At 39.1% G+C, this 18,493-nt stretch overlaps 2 protein-coding genes across 3 annotated transcripts in view; one reads left to right on the top strand and one right to left on the bottom strand.

The window, feature by feature from the left end:
• Nucleotides 1–4,648, top strand: part of LOC135217415 (immunoglobulin domain-containing protein oig-4-like) — a 29,792-nt gene extending 25,144 nt beyond the window's left edge. For both annotated transcript variants that reach the window (XM_064253257.1, XM_064253256.1), the window contains exon 4: nt 3,833–4,648. In XM_064253257.1, the coding sequence (XP_064109327.1) occupies nt 3,833–3,991 (159 nt within the window). In that variant the 3' untranslated portion in view covers nt 3,992–4,648. The remainder of the gene's footprint in view (nt 1–3,832) is intronic.
• The window catches only part of LOC135217126 (procollagen-lysine,2-oxoglutarate 5-dioxygenase 1-like), a 597,528-nt gene that overhangs the window by 465,222 nt on the left and 113,813 nt on the right, over nt 1–18,493 (bottom strand). The window contains exons 9-10 of the mRNA XM_064252833.1: nt 11,359–11,460; nt 10,823–10,948 (exon numbers count right to left, since the gene is read on the bottom strand). Coding sequence (XP_064108903.1) covers nt 10,823–10,948; nt 11,359–11,460 — 228 coding nt within the window. The remainder of the gene's footprint in view (nt 1–10,822; nt 10,949–11,358; nt 11,461–18,493) is intronic.

Raw genomic sequence — 18,493 nt, 5'->3', positions numbered from 1 at the left:
TGTCAACCTCCCCCATATTTTTGATGTTTCATGTTATTAAGAAAGGAAAATACACTTCTAAATAACAAATAATTTGAATCTACGAAATATAAAAGCAAGCCAGTATGTAATGAATACCATAAAGTGGTTTATTTGAACTGTGTAAACTGGTAGCTGTTTCCAAGTTTAGCGATAATTTTCGCCTTACTATTAATCCGATTTTAATGGATAGCCCTACGTCAAGCGAGAGAAGACCAAATCACAATACCACCACCCCAACCTTTATCCCATCTTGTAGTTAAATAAGTTCGAAAAAAAAAACAGCGAATGGAGAATGAATGAAAGTAACTGTTTTCAAAGGAAAAGAAAACTGTTATACACCTTGTGCGTAAGAAAATGTTGTACAGCCGATGAAAAAAACCGAACAAAGAAACAACTTTTTTTTGCTTATTGTATCAAACGACCGAATTGGATAACCAACAAATCCATTTTGGCCTTGTATTTCAACCATCATAGCAACAGTAAAGCAACTTACCACAGTTTTATTTTTGTTATAAATTGACGTTATAGTGGACTTTAGGACTTAAAGTATTTTTTTTTTAATGTCAATAACTTTATTCATTATAGATCAAACGATGCAACCAAAAGGCAAATATACTGTTAAATTTACACCAATCCTTATAGGCTGAAGGCTGACTAAAACTGGTTTCAAGAAAGCTGCTAATGGCTATTATGCATGTCATGCGGCAACAAGGAATAAAACCTCCTTGCAACCGTTAATGCCATCAAACACAACCCTAGTAATAAAAATTGAGAGTGAAAAGAATTTTATAACTCAAAACTACTGGCCCTTGAAAGGAACACATTTAACTGTTGTTTTCCATGCTGTAAAAACATAAAAACAAATAATGTAAACCTCATATTACAATGAAAGAAAGTGGAAATAACAAATTGGATTCACCTTACTTACCTTAATTGTTTTACACTTCAATAAACAAACAAGCCACCAACGCAATCTGATAACGAAAAAATAAATTTAAGTTTCATTTCACAATCACAATGAAGATGTATTTCAAGTTCAAGTCCATATTTTGGCACCTTAAAAAAACACGTTCCATTAACTGAACGAAAAACAACCTTGTCTCACAATAAGTTCAAAGTATCTAAACATATTTTCAAGAAGTTTTATGCTAACTAATAAGCAAGAACAAAATTCACCCTCAGGAAAGAACGTTAAACTATGGTGAAATAAAACTCGTATTTGCCATCAGCATGATTTCCCAAACCAAAACTTTAAAAAAGCGTACAATAATATTGAGAAATAACATACTAATAATTACTGAATAATACATTGAAGTGAATGGTATAAACTTTTTTAAAAGATTCATGGAAAAAGGAAAGATGCATAGTTTAGGAGCTTTTATTCCTTTTCCTTTTTGTTTATTTATTAATTTTCAACCTTTCTTTTCGGTCACTATTGGCCATCGATCGTTAACAAAAACGGGCATCCTCGAGCTCCGCAAATCCTCGAGCGAGCTTTTCTGACCGGCCAATTTTTTGCGTTAGCCGGAACAAAGCCACAAAAAATTTTGACCGAGGTGACTACTTGTTTACCTCGGAGAAACTCATATATTAATTCACCCTCATAGGTTAAGAAGGTACCACTGTATTATATAGATCATAGATGTACACAAATACATTATACATATACACATAGAACACCACAACATAGAAACCACCCTAAACTAAATTTTTTCATTCCTGGATGGTAAAACCAAGAACATGCAAACTTTATTTGGCAAACGGAAACAGAGGTTTCCTAGTTTGTGGACAGAGGTCCTTAAGGAAATGGGTAGCAACAGCATTGCAGTATAAAAGTTTATTGAAACACTTTTAAATAATTTTCCAGTAGACAACAAAAAATGGAAGATGTGTATGAGACTATTATTTTTCTTATTTTTCCTAGCCTACAGATACAGTAAAAAGGGCATTTAAAAAAAAACCAAAAAATGAATATTCTTAGAAGAGAATGTTACCTACAAATTGCCAGAGATTTCTTGGGCTACAGTATGTTAGAACGCTATGTCACAAATAAGAGTTATAAAGAAAAGATATGTCAAAAGGCAAAAAATGGGAGACTGGAGGTGAAACCCTCCAAAGATTTAGTTTTTTCTTTTTCCATAGGAAATGCTATACTGGTAGGTGGGGTAAGGGGTGGATATAGAAGTATTGAATCAGGATTACATCCAAGAGATTTCTGGTGGCAGCTTCGACGAGCAATGAGTGAATTCACTATACTGGTAACAAAATTAAAAAAAAGCATACAATACTTTTTCGATTAACTCGCACTTAAACTTCAAATTTCTTATGCGGGACTGGTATGGTTTACTAAAGGCAAGAACCACTACAGAACTTCTTTTCTATTCTATTAATATTTGGACATAAAGCACTAAAAAAAAATGGAAATAATCTATTGTTACCATTCATATCTCTAAGGGAAAGTCTGACAGAAGGTTCTGGTGGGTACCAATGTTCCTAGCACCATTGCCAACAATGTTTTAATACAAAACCTCACCCTGCTATGGCTATGGCTAATCGAAGGGAGGGAGAAAGCCTTTACATAGAGGAAAAGGATTCACATTTGCAGGCCACCTGTTTGACGATGGTCATCCAATTTGCAAGTTTAGCAAGAACCATAACCTAACATGAACTGGCTTGATACAGCTTACTTTATTTCGTTCATTTGATCACGTTCATTAACCAGGCAAAAATGGAACCTTGCATGGTTCATATGCATGCCAAAAATAAAAAATTTGGCCTTAAAGTAACCAAACTATTTATGGAAACAGAATTTGGGTATATCATCAATCACATAACATTACTATTGTTTAGTAGCTTAACTCCCATATAATTGGTACAAAGAATCAGTCTTTATAAATATTAAAAATCATCATGATCCTTAAACTAAGTCCCTGGAACACTTAATACAGCAGCAACGAAAAAATACTTCCTAACCACCTAATAGGGGCAGGGGGAGGTATTGATTTTCCAGTTTCGAGTTTCCAGTCGAGCTGATATTTCAAGAGTTATTTTGCCCTGACAACAAAACCCAGTACATTTTGTAACCGTAACTTTACCTCATTTCAGTCAAGAAGTAAGGGATTTGCAAAGCACCCTCCTATCACATATCTAAAACACACCTCACAGGATACCTAGGTCATACCAGAAAAGGTGTCTCATGTTGACATTACTACCAAGGCAAAGCACTAGCTTTTTTACATGAGATAAAATATTTTGTAAAATAAATAAAGATTCTTTTCATGCAAAAGCAGTTAAACAGCTGTATACTAAAGTAATATCTTGGCCTTCTAAACCTTACAAAAGCTAGAGGACAACAATTCAGATGTCAGGAATTCTCCACGACTAATTTTCTATCTTCCAAGTAAGACTGACCATGTATCAGTCGTTTGAAATAACATAACTTCATTCATACAAACCCAATACAGTCAATTTATAATCATCATTTTCTCAAACAATATCTGTTGCAAAGGACATTATTAAAACACAGTACACAGACTAACAAAGAGTAGCATGTTTGATAGAAACACTGGTGGTTACAGAAATTTTGTTTCGATTATATAATCTTCCCTTGGTAGCTGATGATTAAGTATTAAACCATAATCCCAGACAACCCTATGTAATAAAGCTGTGGCTTGTAAAAGTATTTTTAGAAATATCTTTTAAGCTTACAGTGTCTACCACCCATTTCACCTGTCCATTTTATTTTCATATACAAAAAATTTTGTGATTACTTTACATATCATATGTATTTATATCTGTCCTTCCTTTTCAGCTTCATGAAACGAGAAAGGGCAAATATCTAAAGAGTAAGATGGAAATTGATCCTGCATCCCAAGCTGATGCTGGAATCTACGAATGCCACGCTAACAACAAATATGCAGTAGACATCAAAGCTTTCCGTACAACCTATATTGCCCAGTTCAGCAAGTAACTCATTACTATAACATTCCACAGTGCGACTGGTAAAATAAAATTAAAAAGATAACCTTCAAATTTGTATGTGTGTGTGCTGCATCAGCACTAAATAAAGTTAAAATCTGTCAATTATTGTGTAAAAGAAAGATTAGTTTAGAAATATAAATGGTATATACTGAAATTCCTGAAACATGTGGATCAAGTTGATGGAAGAACTGTAGCACATGAAAAATGATAAAAAAAATACTAGATAATTTGCCAAAGAGTTTCATAAAACCATTATTATATTTACATCTGAAACCATTGCATATCATTCTGTACATATCAGAACTTGTTCTATGTAATACTGTAATCTCTCCTCCTATTCTTCAGTTGAGGTTATAAGTAAACAGGGAATTTTAAAAGCAAAAGTATTGTAGAAACATGTCTTTTTAAATCTCTTAGTATACTGTACCATATAATGTACCAGTTCTTCTGCATAGTAGCAAGGAAGCTGCTATGAAAGAACTTAATTTGGTAAATATGCAAATATGGTACAAAATTTGCTCAAAGTTTGCAATATTAACTGTTTGTTCTTTAATATGTTATACTAGCATTGAATACGTGTTCATGAATAACAAAAACCCACTCATTTATTAACACTACCAAAAAGATTACAACTGAATAACAGAGAGTTAATCATTTATTCATCCTACTAAACATATCACAGTGTATAATCAACATGTCAAGGTCACATAAAGGGAAAGGCAATAGCTAAGGGCAAGTTGTGCTATTTTTCCCTCGAAAGTTTTCACACTTATCAAATGTGAAGACTTCTTTATCATTTTTTTTGTATTTATCTGGCACTTTTCAGTTAAAGTCTTTTCAGTGTCACATTTTATCAGGTAGATTAATGTATTCTCAAAACTTGCTTACACCAGTGCATGAATTATTTAGGCATTAACAAGCATTTGTAAACTAACATTAGTCTGTCTGGATAACATGTAGTCAATATATTTAGTGAATGAATTTTCCATATCAACATCATTCTTTCAATTATGGAATATAATTCCTAATATAAAGTCATTCATTCCTAATATAAAGTCATTCATTCGCAGAATACTTTTTTTTTTTTTATTAAAATTTCAATAAATTTTCAAATACTACAGCCATGCATTTTTTGGTCCTGTAAAATGTTCAAACAGTTCCAGTTTATCCAATGCTCAATTTACACAATTAGCTTTCCTGTATTTAATAGTTAGATTACTACAAGGCTTGAAACAATAATGAAAGGTGCGTTCATCTATAAAATTCATTTACAGTGATGGTCCAAAAAACGTGTACTATAAGAAAACATATAAGAATAGTAAATTGGGATGGGATGAAAAAATATGTATACTTCATTTCTTTGTCACACGCTACAATGCTAAAAAAATGTTTGTACATCACCAACTGCCAAATTTTAGACACCAAGTAGTAAAGGTATTTGCAGTATTTACACTGATCAATACAAGTACTACTGCACATTACTTCTCATTCTTATATTACTGATTACATTCTACTTTCAAGTGCTGTTTTCAAAACAACTTTAGTGAAAAAGAATTAATTCTTCATTTTCACACTTTACTAAAATATGGATTCAAACTTGAAAGATATCAAGTGATATATAAGATGCTTTGAAAATGTTCTCACTCCCTTTCCACAGAACTAAACAACAACCTAAACCCTGTTTTGTTGAAAACCTTTTATCATTCCAAGGATTTTCTAAAACAAAATTTCTGGAATGGTTACAGTAAAAGCACAAAACTTAGGAATATATAAATTCAAAGATATTTCAAAACTTTATCTCTTATTCAGTGTGTACTGTGAATCTAAAGAGGAGAGGTGATGTCTTGAAACTGTTAATGAATTACATACTACTCTATTTCTAAAACTAGTGATTTTATTGTGTTTGTGATAGTATGATAACGAGTTTCGGCCATCATAACTACCTGAATGGTTTAGATAAATAACCATAAACACTCAAGATTCTATTAGTTAAATATATGCCTCCACCATTAATGAAATAGACCACTCCAGGATTAAAAGAATATTTAGACAATGCAGGGTCGAAAAAAAATTGCAAGATTAACAGATCACCACAAGTACATAATCCTACAACCCTTTTTACTAGTGCCATGTAAAAATTTTACATTATGGAATATATTAAGAAAAAAAATACATGATAATGTCAAACAGGTACCTGTTGTTATAAACAAAATGGAACACTTTAAATTTTGATAAAAACCTTCCCTGGTTTGTACTATGTATCCTATATACTATACTTCATTGAGTCTTTTCTTTCATAAATTTCATACCAGACACTATTTTACATAATTATTACCGTGAAACTTACGTTGAAATTACTCATAAAATTAAACAAAATTGTTCTAAATATAGTGAAGGTTTTCACCTTGTAAGCCCAAAAAGTTCCCAGTTAACTTCCTGAATAAGGTATCTAAAGATATTCATGAAGTATTATCAAATACAGGCAGTCCCCAGGTTACGACGGGGGCTCCGTTCTTGAGACGCATTGTAACCCGAAAATCGTTGTAAGCCGGAACATCATCAAAAATCCTAAGAAAACCTTACTTTTAATGCTTTGGGTGCATTGAAAACTATGTAAACTACATTCTTATTGCATTTTTCATCAAAAAACCCTTCAAATATTGATTATTTTGCATTTTTGGTGTCATATTTCTTGTGCCAGATCAGCGCTGTAGGCGTCGTAACCCTGGAAATAATTTCTGATGAATATAATTGAGAAGCGCCTTAACCTCGGAACATCGTAAGCTGAACCCGTCGTAACCCGGGGACTGCCTGTACTAGTCATTTGTCAAATCAATTATTCACAAAAGATAAAACAAAGACCACACTTCACCTATGGCCATTTTGTCTAATTTTACCTTATCACTGTTCCCCATAATTATACTCATACATCTCAGAAGTTTGCTTGGTTTTGTATTTTATATACCATGTTCTTAGTAAACTTTTATTTTTTTTTTATAAAACCCTGTGACATGCAACCCTACTAAAAGCTGCACAAATTAGGAATAATACCTACAAATTTATCAAAATATTTTACACCAAAAAACTTAGTTCCCCCATATTGCAATATTCTACTAACCTAGCTATAGTTTTAAGACAGTAAGTTTCAATGGAAGTCATTAGTGTAAAAATTTACTTATAAATATGTCTATATTAATAATTGGTGTAATTTTTATGGCAATCTTTATGGAACCCTCTGTCTTGTCCAACCTGCCTGCAATGATACCAGTCTAAAAAAGTCAAGTATATCTTAGTTTAACCAGACCACTGAGCTGATTAACAGCTCTCCTAGGGCTGGCCCGAAGGATTAGATATTATTTTATGATGCTAGGAACCAATTGTTTACCTAGCAACTGGACCTACAGCTTATTGTGGGATCCAAACAACATTGAGAAATTTCTAATTACCAGAAATAAATTCCTCTGATTCTGCGTTGGCAGAGCGGGGGGTGAACTTCGGACTACCAATCTGGTGGGTGAGCACGTAACCCACTCGTCCAACAAGGAACTTATGATACCAGTCTGAATTTATAAAAGCGTGATAATATGATTCTATCAATATGGATACAAAAACAAGGTATTCTAGAATACCTCAGTAATACAGTAATTTTCAACAGCCAAAAATTACTTTATGCTACTATCACATTGCTGCCATCAAAATTGATTATCCAAATGTAATGTCAAAGAAGAAGAGGAAACAAGTGCTACAACTCAAGTATGTATGATAAAATAATTACACTGAGAAACTTCACCTATGTTAGCTAGGGTAAGTTCAGAAGTCCACACAAGGTTCTTATTACCTTGTAAACCTTACTATACTTGCAGATTCCCCTCTTAGGAATGGTCCATGCTGGCAACACCGTGGCTTAATCTAAAGCAACCCACCAACAATAAAAAATAAATTATCGAATACCCAACTTCCTTTGAGAAATTTTTCAATTTACTTATATTCTGCACTTTTCTCTTGGATTCAATTTATTTATGTTCTGCACTTTTCTCTTGGAGAAAATCTTAAGGATCATTATTGAAAATTTCAAAAGGAACTTGTTGGAAAGTCTGATCTTCTTGTAAACCATTATTCCAATTCTAAATTCTTAAATCATATTTTCTCAGTGATTCCACTGCTGCTATTTTATCTAAGTTTATGCCTTATCACACATTCAATGTTCAAAGGTCCTCAGGGTATCCTTGAAGAAGATTAACAAGGCTTCCAAAATTAATTTCCATATCTAACCAATCGGATTTGTTCTCCTCATCTCCCTTATTTCTAACAGTCAACAACAGTTCTTACAAAGCAATTAAAATCAATTAATCATACAAAAAATCCTAGCAGAAGGTGAATGCCATAATCAAAACAAAAATGCAATACAGTTGATATCAACAAAAAATGAAATTTAAAACTTGACAAAACTGTCTGCTCCAAGTACTCTTAGCTAGAATTTTTTAATTTTCCATCTCAATATCCCTTTTCCTACCCATGGTGGCCATTTTTTTTTAATCCTGGCCATTTTTTTAATCCTTATAAGGCAAAATGGTCAACCTCTAAGCCCATACAAATATAACAGATAAGTTGCTAAAAGTAGCTGGAAATGTGGTCACTGAGGCTGACCAGAATTTAAGAGAACAAGAAAAAGAATGAATAGGAGAAGAAAGTAAGACAAGAACACTACAACAATATACAATGGAAAATAGAATACACTACAGGCCGTCCCTCGGTAACAGTTGGGGTTGCGTTCTCGGCACTACAATGATAACCAAAAATCATGGTTAACTGGAATATCACAATAATCATGGTAATAAAACACTGATAAACCAGTTAATGGCACCATTAACTGGTCTTTGGCGCTGATAAACCTCTTAAATGCCGGTAAACCGCTTACTGATTTTTTAAAACTGTTTACCGGCACAGAAAATCGATTACCAGCACTGAAAATCTGGATAATGACGTTACTAACCAAGCACCGCAACACCGAAATGCCATTAACCGATAAAGCAGGTAAGCGGGGACTGCCTATAAAATTAACAGCAAAAACCGTAGTAAGATTATTAAGGAACACTATGACAGTAGTGGAGAAGGTGCAGGAGGAAAGGTTGAAAAATAATTTAAATACAAAAGTTACTTTGGCTTTTTATGGGGAATTTCATCACAGAGGTACTCTTTAAAATGAGAGGATAACAGGAGGAGGCTATATCAGTGGATTCATATACATCACAATTTTGGGAAGGCATCTGACAGAACACTACAACCAGCAACCAGATGGACATAAAAAAGGAACAGAGCACCAAAAAGACACCTGAGATTGCATTAATATGAAACCTAGGAAGAAGACACTGGCAGATATATTACAAGAATTTGAAATATTACTAAGTCTTTAGTTGTATATAATAGTAGTGAAAGAGGTTGGTTACAAAGGAATTAAAGAAAAAAAAAGAGGCTGCCCATCTGGAAGGCAGGGAAATGAAAGCTGCTTTCTTTCAAATTAACATATTTAAGTCACAAAAACAAGTAGGTGCAGTACCACAGTAATCTTTAATTTCTGTAATTTTTGTAGAAAATGGAAAATGTCTGGTCACAACTGAATCCTGATATCATTGTGTAAACATTGTATTAGTCTTTTACTTGAACATATTAATGAGAACAGTTGAGAAATTTCCAATGAGGGGTTTTGATTAGCATTGGTTTGCCTGATATGAACACATAAATATCCATGCTAACTATTCATGGGTCAAACAAGCTTATCTAGTTGACGAACAGATAGAATTACTTCAAAATGGCATTCTTTATTGTTTTGAATACCATAATCCAAGGCTGGATTTATTCAATTTTAATTTATTGTCAACAGATTCCTTAAAACTTACCACTCACTACTGTATGAGGTTTTAAGAGATGTTACAGACCGCTTGCTGGGAATGGTGGTTTTTATCCTTAACTCAATTGCACCTTTGGCTGCTTTAATGGTATTTTCATTTCCTTTTATGCTTATATGGGCAAGGATACAAAATTTATCATCATTTACATTGGCTTCATACAGTCTGCATAATGAAAGCTTTAACTATTGTAGTACTAGAAAATTTTGGGCTTCTTTGGTATTTCTAGCATCACTAAAGATTAAAATTTTTTTTGGTGGTATATATTTCTGAAATCTTAAGTGCTGATATTGCACAGTCCTGCTATGAAAACAAAAAAATTTTAGTTAAAAGAAAAATTATCTGCTGTATTAGATGACACTGAAGATAAAAGAAAAATCATCTGGCTTTACTACATGATACTGAAGACCATACTACTCCTAATGATAATTAGGAACAATGAGTATTAACTGCACAGTGGACCTTTACATCTTGCATGTGAGCAGCTTATGATAAATCTGGAGTACAACACAAATATCTTTTGTATAAGAAGTATAAAGGTGTGCACACTTTCACTTTCAAAGGGGACAGTAAAAAGGTGTTAGGTAATGCAAAGAACACCAGCTACTTTCATATGAATAAGTCCCAGAGAAAAGAAAGGTGGCATATGATTGCCTGTCCTTGTTGGAGGGTGCATGCTAGAACGCTGTGACTAACTCCATTTTAAAAACTACACAGACTTAAACAGATATTCAATAAAGAAACCTCATCTGCATTAAGAAGTACCATTCAAACTATTATAATTAATGCAAAAAACACAAACAAACATTAGAGTTGAATAGTATAAGATATTTCATTCTTTAATAAAAGAAAGGTTGAAAGCTTACTCCCTTGAAGAATACACTGAAATCTAACACAAAAAATATAAGCCTTACCTTCTATTATTGTTTACGATATCCATGTAATCCATTGACCTGGCATAAAATCCTTCAGCATTGATAGCTCCCCAAAATGTAGACCATGCCTGACCTTGTCTTATCACCATGGCACCAAGGACAGGTCTTTAAAAACAAAATTTAAATGGTCATACTTAAATTTAAAAAATCAATGTTATTCTATATATTCATTTATTTTTTCATTTAAGTTATGGGACAAAAATTGATAAAATTCAGAAAATCTATGACAATGTTCTTTCCTTAGGAGATGCACAAAATTTCAATAGCAAAGATTTTTGCGAAAACAAATCAAAAGTATTACCACTAAAAGTTTTTTGAAGGCATTTTTAAATGGCTATAACATAAAATATTTTCACATCCAGTGTCAAAAAAACCTATAATTTCCGACTTGTCGCCTGACATCAGCCTAAACACAAATGCACTGTAAAAAGGGGTTAATTCATGCTAGTTCCAAAAGGCAAACATGGAAAGCATTTCCAAAAAGAGCAGTCAATACAAAAAGGAATCACACTAACCTGTTATGAGATATCAGTAATTTCAGTGTATCTGGATTATCAAGGTGAACTTCACCATCAATGTTCAGCAAAGCATCACAGTCACGGGCTAAGCATTGCTCTCTGTAATAACATTTAAATGTTAATTAAGAACAGAAAATGTTTAAATAAAGTCATGAATTTTCAATTAACGGTATTTTGTATACATACTGTAATTGATGGTAGATTAGGGTAGGGTCATGGAATGTTGGTACCCTGACAGAAGAGGTAAGAGAAATTGTTGATCTGATTGAAAGGAGGCTAATTAATGTTCAATGTGTACAAGCGACTAGGTGGAAGGGAAAGGGAACCAGGGGGAACCAGGGAGGAAGTTAAAAGGTTTAAACATAATTACTGTGGGTCAAAGATTGGAATAAAAGCGCGAGTTATAGTCAGTGATAAGTGGAAACAAAAATTGGCAAAAGTAAAAAGAATTAGTAATAAGTTTTAATACTGATGTGAATAGTAGGGGATGATATTTCTAACATAATTTCAGCTTACTAACTTCTTCAAATGAGTTGCCAGGAGCAAGACAAGGAAATATTCAGGAAAGAACTGGAAACAGAAATTAGAATGATAAAGGATGGAGAGAAAATACTCAAGAGGAGCAGACAGGAATGATTGGAAAAAGTAGATATGAATATGAGGAGGTTCATGGAGGCCATGGATTTGGAATAAGACATGAAGATGCAGAGTATATACTGGAAATCAAACCGAGTTTTGAATTGAGTCTCATGACAACCTGGTTTCAGAAGGCAGATTATCATTCAGTAATGTATGAGGATGGTGAAATACAAAGACAGAGTGCTTTATGGTTAGGAGGGAAGACAGATGCAGTGTAGTAAGGTATAATGATTCTAGGTGAGGCACATGTACAACAAGATTGGTTGCCAGTGATGGATAACAAGAGGAAAAGTAGAAAACCTAACAGGAAGTTGAAAAGATCAAGAACTAAAATATGGGCTTCAAGAAAAATAGTGAGAGCAACATAAGTATGTCAGAGTAATCAATCATGTAAATTTAAGATCAGAAAATACTTGGAATGATATGAAAACATGTGTGAAAGGTTAGGTCGTTAGGTCAACAAGTGGCTATGGAGTGTCTAAAGGGAGAAGAAAAGTAGTGGAGGAATAGAGAAGTACATGATTCATTTAAGCAGAAGTGTAGGGCTTTCAAGGACTGAGAGGTCCTGAGGAATTATATAAAAATGGGGAAAAAGAAACTATGAATATGTTGGGCATAGCTACTGGAACAACTACGTACAGAAGGGGAAGTGATATTTACTGTATATCAATTCAAGGATAAAGCAGACATGATCTGCATCTCAAAGACAGAGAAAGAAATGTTTTACAGGACAATGCCAACATAAAATGAAGATGGTTAGCTTGATAAATCCATCTTCTAAACACAAAAAATTAAAGATGGGATTTGGGGGGTGGAGAGAGTGGCGGGGACAGTGACAGGGAGACAATCTGTAAAAGTAAAGAAGGCTGTACATAAAGTGAAAAATGGTAAAGCACCGTGCCCATCAGAGGTGCACATTGAAATGTAGAACATAACCGGTACAAAGGAGAAGAATCTTTAAAAAGAAGGGATATACTATGGTGTGTATAAGACATTTATAGGAGAAGCTTTAAGTTCAAAGCATAATAAAAGCGATTTCAGGAGAAATGGAGGGAGGTGGTAGGGGTAGTGTGAGACAAAAAAAAATGCCAAATACCTAAAAATCCAAATTTTTGAGAGTAAATTGTATTTTTCCTAACTATACAAACCTGAGGTGCTTTATATAAGTAATTACTTTCAGCGCCAGCTGGAACTCTGTTCCAAGATTCTATAACAAGGTAGTTAGGCAGTAACTGCTTGTCCGATAGTCAGGAGTCCCGCCTGACTGGACATAAACATTCCAATTTGCTTCAGGCCCAGGAACAGATTGAGGGGTGGCATGAGGTGGGCCTATTATGTAAAGGACCTCAGGTTTGTATAGTTAGGAAAAATACAATTTACTTTCAAAAACTGTGATTTGTTCCTACACATTACACAAACCATTGGTCCTTTACATAAGGAAGACTCACTGATTGGTGAGAGGAATCCGAGTCTTGTGAACAGACTGGTGTTCGCCCAACCAAGGTTCCCTCCCTGGTCGTAAGAGCAAAGGAGGGGGGGGGAAACCTAGCCTCTGTCCAAATGATCAGAGTGAGATCACTGCAAGACCAATGGGCAGACCTCTGGACAAATTCATAAGAGGGAGGCATGCGTACCTCTTATGAATAGCAAGCAAGAACTTATATGTAGTTGTAAGTAAGAGGCCAAATATATAGCATTGGGTTTGTCTCTTACTGCTGTCCACTTCCCCCCTTGTTAGGGAAGGGACAGATATCTGCTTCTATCCCTAATTAAAGAGATAAAATGGTGCTCAGTCACATAGCTTACCTGCACTGTCGCCCTCTCCAGCATGTGACGACCGCTACTCTCTGACCGCAAGAAGAGAGAAGAAAGGAGGAAGGGAGAGAAGCCAGTCACACTCATTAACTCTCCATTCATACTGTTACCACAAGGGCGAGATGCAACCTTGTCCTGTTAAGGAGCTGGGTAAGCTGCACAACTTGTTGAGCAGCCACCACGGGTCCCAAGGAAAAAGTGTCCAAGAACCTATGGGCAATATCCTGAAGGTAGGAGGTGAAGGTGGTCTGGTTGGACCACACCCCTGGCTTCAGCACCTGTGCAAGTGGCAAGTTCTTGCAGAATGCAAGGGTAGGACCAATGCCTCTAACTTTGTGGGCTCTTGAAACTCCTTTCAGTGTCATACACTTTCCTGAAAGAAATAGTGTTCTTGGACACTTCTTTCTTGGTCACGCCAGTGCTAACAAAGAGGCGTCGACACTCAGGCCCGAGGTGTCAAGTTCTCTTCAGATGGTGCCGTAGCACTCTAACAGGACAAAGTAGCATCTCTTCCGCATTAGTACCTGTGAAGTCCTCTAGGGAGGGGATCGTGAAGGACTCGAACCTGTCATCAGGGACCGAAGGGTTTCGAGTCTTCGCTACAAAATCCATGAGGAAATCGAGCGTAACCGATTCCCATCACCTCGAGTGTTTGACAGTAAACGAGAGACCATGAAGTTCCCCTACTCTCTTCGTTGATGCCAGGGCCAGCAGAAAGACGGTCTTGAGGGTCAGATCCCCGTCTGACGACTCCCAGAGAGGCTCGTAGGGTCTACGAGTCAAACTCTTCCATGGAAGAGGAAATATCCACTCCTCGCAGCTTAAGGACTAGAGCCAAGGCGGCTCTGTATCCGGAGAGGAGCTTCTTTCAGCGAAGAAAGACCAGGAAATTCGCTACCTGCTGAAGAGTGGCTCTGAGCAGAGAGAGACCCCGTCCACGACACCAACCACAGAAGACGGACCACTTTCCCTGGTATACTGCTGCACAGGACTGTCTGAGGTATCCATCCATCTCTGTTGCTGCTCGGCGAGAAAAGCCTATTGCTCGCAAGAGATGGTGGATAACCGCCAGCCATGAAGACTCAGGGAATGTACTGCCTGGTGGTATCGTTCCACATGCAGTTGACACAGCAGGTTGTGCCAAGGGGGAATCTCTCTCGGTGCCTCCAAGAGAAGAGCAGCAGGTCCAGATACCAAACAGCCTGAGGCCATTTGGGTGCCATCAGAATCATCCGAAGGTTGCTGGTGACCAGCGCCCTGCTGATCACCTTGCGAATCAGACAGAACGGGGGAAAGGCGTACACTTCGAGGTTGTCCCACGGGTGTTGGAACGCATCCTCTGCAGCTGCCTATGAGTCTGGCACAACGGAGAAGAAAACCAGGAGTTTTCTGTTGTGCCGGGTGGCGAACAGATCCACCACTGGAAGCCCCCACAGGTCGAACAGCCTTTCCGCCACGTCTGGGTGTAGAGACCATTCTGTCCTAATCAAATGATTCTGGCAGCTGAGCTTGTCTGCCACTACATTCCTCTTGCCTGGAATGTACCTGGCTGACAGCTCTACCAAGTGAGCTGCTGCCCACTTGTGCACCTGCATCATCAACTGGTGTAACGGGAGGGACACTAGGCCACCCTGTCTGTTGACATACGCCACTACCATGGTGTTGTCACTTATCAAAACCACTGAGTGTCCCATCAACTGTTCCTGGAACTATTGGAGCGCAAGAAACGCTGCCTTGAGTTCCAGAACGTTGATGTGAAGGTGCCTGTCCTGTCGATTCCCCACACCCGAAACCAGCAACTCTTCCAGGTGTGCACCCCAACCCTCGGTCGATGCATCTGAGAAAGAAGCATCTCCGGAGGGGGAATGCGCAACGGCACTCCTGTTAAGAGGTTCCTGTCGTCCAGCCACCAGGCTAAATCCTCCCTTACCTCCTTCATAAGAGGAATCAGGAAGGATTGCGGATCCCGTGCCTGTGACCAACACTCCTTTAGTCTCCATTGTAGAGACCACAGGTGAAGACGCCTGTGAGGGATTAGCTTCTCCAAAGAGGACAGGTAACCGATTGCGACCTGCCAAAGCTGAGCTGGCTGCTCCTGTTGTGACAGAAACCGACAAGCTGCCTCCCTGAACCTGCTGATCAGCGAGTCTGCAGGGAAGACTTATGCTGCTACTGTATTGATCAGCATGCCCAGGTACTTTATCCTCTGCTTGGGCTCAAGATCCGACTTCACGAAATTTATCACGATCCCCCGATTGCGACAAAAGTCAAGCAGGCGATCCCTGTCCTGCAGCAACTGCGAATGAGAGCTCACCAGGACTAGCCAATCATTGAGATACCTCATCAGACGTATCCCAACCGAATGGGCCCCAAGCAGACACCAGAGTGAACACTCACGTGAACACCTGAGGGGTGGTTGAGAGACCAAAGCAAAGCGCCCTGAATTAGTACACCATCCCGTCGAGGATAAAGCGAAGGTACTTCCTGGAGGACTGATGGATGGGCATTTGAAAGTACGCAACCTTCAGGTCCACCAAAAGCATGAAATCGTTCTCCCTGATGGAGTCGAACACAGAGCGCGCCACTTCCATCGTGAACCAAATCTGGCAAACAAATCAGTTCAAAGGAGAGAGATCTATCACCGGTCTCCAGCCCCCCATAGACTTCTCCACCAGGAAAAGTCGGTTGTAGAACGGTGACAGTTCTCATACGATTTCTACAGCTTCTTTGCTCAGCATTGTCTGCACTTCTTGCCCTGGCTGAACCGGGAACGTATATCTGGAGATGGACCAGATGTGAGGTGAGGGGTGGCCTTGACTCAAAGGGCAGTACATATCCCTTCCAAAGGACATCCACTACCCAGGTCTTGGCTCCATAGCGCTGCCATGTTGCCCAATGGCTCGCCAGGCACCCACTCACTTTCAGCAGCAGGTGAGGGGAACGCTGTGCCTAGCATTTCCCCCTTCTTCCCCTTTCACTTAACCTCCTTCCCGCAAGAGGAGGAGGGTTGAGAGGGGGGCTGACGCTCACCTCTCGAAGCGAAAGAGGAAGGCTGGGTCTTTCCCCGCGCTCCCTTCGATGGTACCAACATCTTAGCAGCGGAGGAAGAGCTAGCTAAGCTCCGAGGCTTAGCCGCAGTTGAACAAGACTGCCCAGAAGTCTTTGTAAATGCCTGGTGTACTAAGCGGTCGCTGTCTTCAGCTCTCCGCTTTTCCACCACAGCGTCCACCATCTTCCCCAGGAACTATAGGTCCCAAGGAAGCTGCAACCCTGGATACTGTGAGGGGCCACAGATCCAACCAGGAGATGGCCTGGAAGGCTGCCATGGCGGTAGACTCCAGAGCCATTGCCTCGTGCTGCGTGAACCAGAGGTTCTCCGACAGCAGGTGTTGAAGAGGCAAGCCCAGAGTCAGACAAGCCAACTCCAGGCCAACCTGTTTGGTCAGCAAGGGATCCGATGAAGGCACGTAGAACCGCCACTGGCGAGGCAGAGGAAGGGGAAGCAGCTTGCCTGACCTGCTGGCCCTAAGTGAAGCTTTTTGTCCTGAGACAAGGGCGTTCACCTGGTCCAGCACACCGTCAGCCAAGGAAGACCAGGGTACCCTACAGACACTCTGGGTTCCTTCTTAGGACCCCAGAACAACTCCAACCTTGATGAACGGTCAGAGGGGGCAACCACTGATCCTTCCCCAAGGTCACTGTGCTGATGGATCAGCGCAATGACCTCTGCGAGAGACCTCTGTATCTCAGGAGTGACTGCGTCCTGAGGCAACAGACCGTTAGATTCATCCAGGGCAAGCCCCTCCCAAGACACTCTTCCTTTAGCAGGAAGAACCTCGCCAGACCCCCGCCCCCCAAGATCTCCTCTAACCACTTGAGCGTACAACCTGTCTGGTCCTAAGACCTAACCAGGTACATAGGCTCTCGTGGCCAGACCAAAAGAAGCGCACTCCTCACAGTCACTCCTGTTTGCCTCGCTCCTCCTGGTGTATCCCTAGGAGGTTGAAGGGACATGTGAGGCAGATCTGACACTCCCACTCTGCCTACCAGCAGAACTGATAGGCTGAGAGGACTGCAGGTGATCACCAACCCACAGTGATGACCCGTCTGCAGGTCTGGACCAGCAGTCTCCCTGTTGAGAAGCGCTGGTCCGAGGATGGTTGCGTCGATCTCGTGCCAGGGGAGCTGCTACCACCTGCACGGACCGTCTGATCACGCTGGTGTGATCGACAGTCGGGCGACTGGTATCGTCCACCAACACAGTGAGAAAGAGCACCGTCCTCATGATGCGTCGCAGTCCCAGAAGCAGCCGAAGCTGCTCCCAGGGACTTGGGGGACCTCCTCCTGGTCTCGCCTCATGCAGGGTCCGATGGGAGACGAGCGATCACCGGTCTGGCAAGAGTCACCTGGGCGACTCTTACCATCCTTCCGCCCCTTGCCTAGGTCCTGGTGGTGAACGTGCTCAGCAGCCTGGACCCTGGCTGCATGGTCACCAGCAGGTGATCATACACACTGTGACGCTAGCTGGCGAGCACCCGAGACAGTTCCCAGTCCAGAGGTGGAACCTCTAGAGCCAGGAGCAGAGGTACTGACAGTGGCTGGTACCTCTACAGTCCCCGTCTTTCTCTTCCTTGGGGAAGGCCCAACTGCCTCACCAGGACGATGAGACAGACCCTTA

Source organism: Macrobrachium nipponense, chromosome 7 (genome assembly GCF_015104395.2).
Source record: "Macrobrachium nipponense isolate FS-2020 chromosome 7, ASM1510439v2, whole genome shotgun sequence".
Lineage (NCBI taxonomy): Eukaryota > Metazoa > Arthropoda > Malacostraca > Decapoda > Palaemonidae > Macrobrachium > Macrobrachium nipponense.
This window is presented reverse-complemented; position numbering and strand designations above follow the sequence as displayed.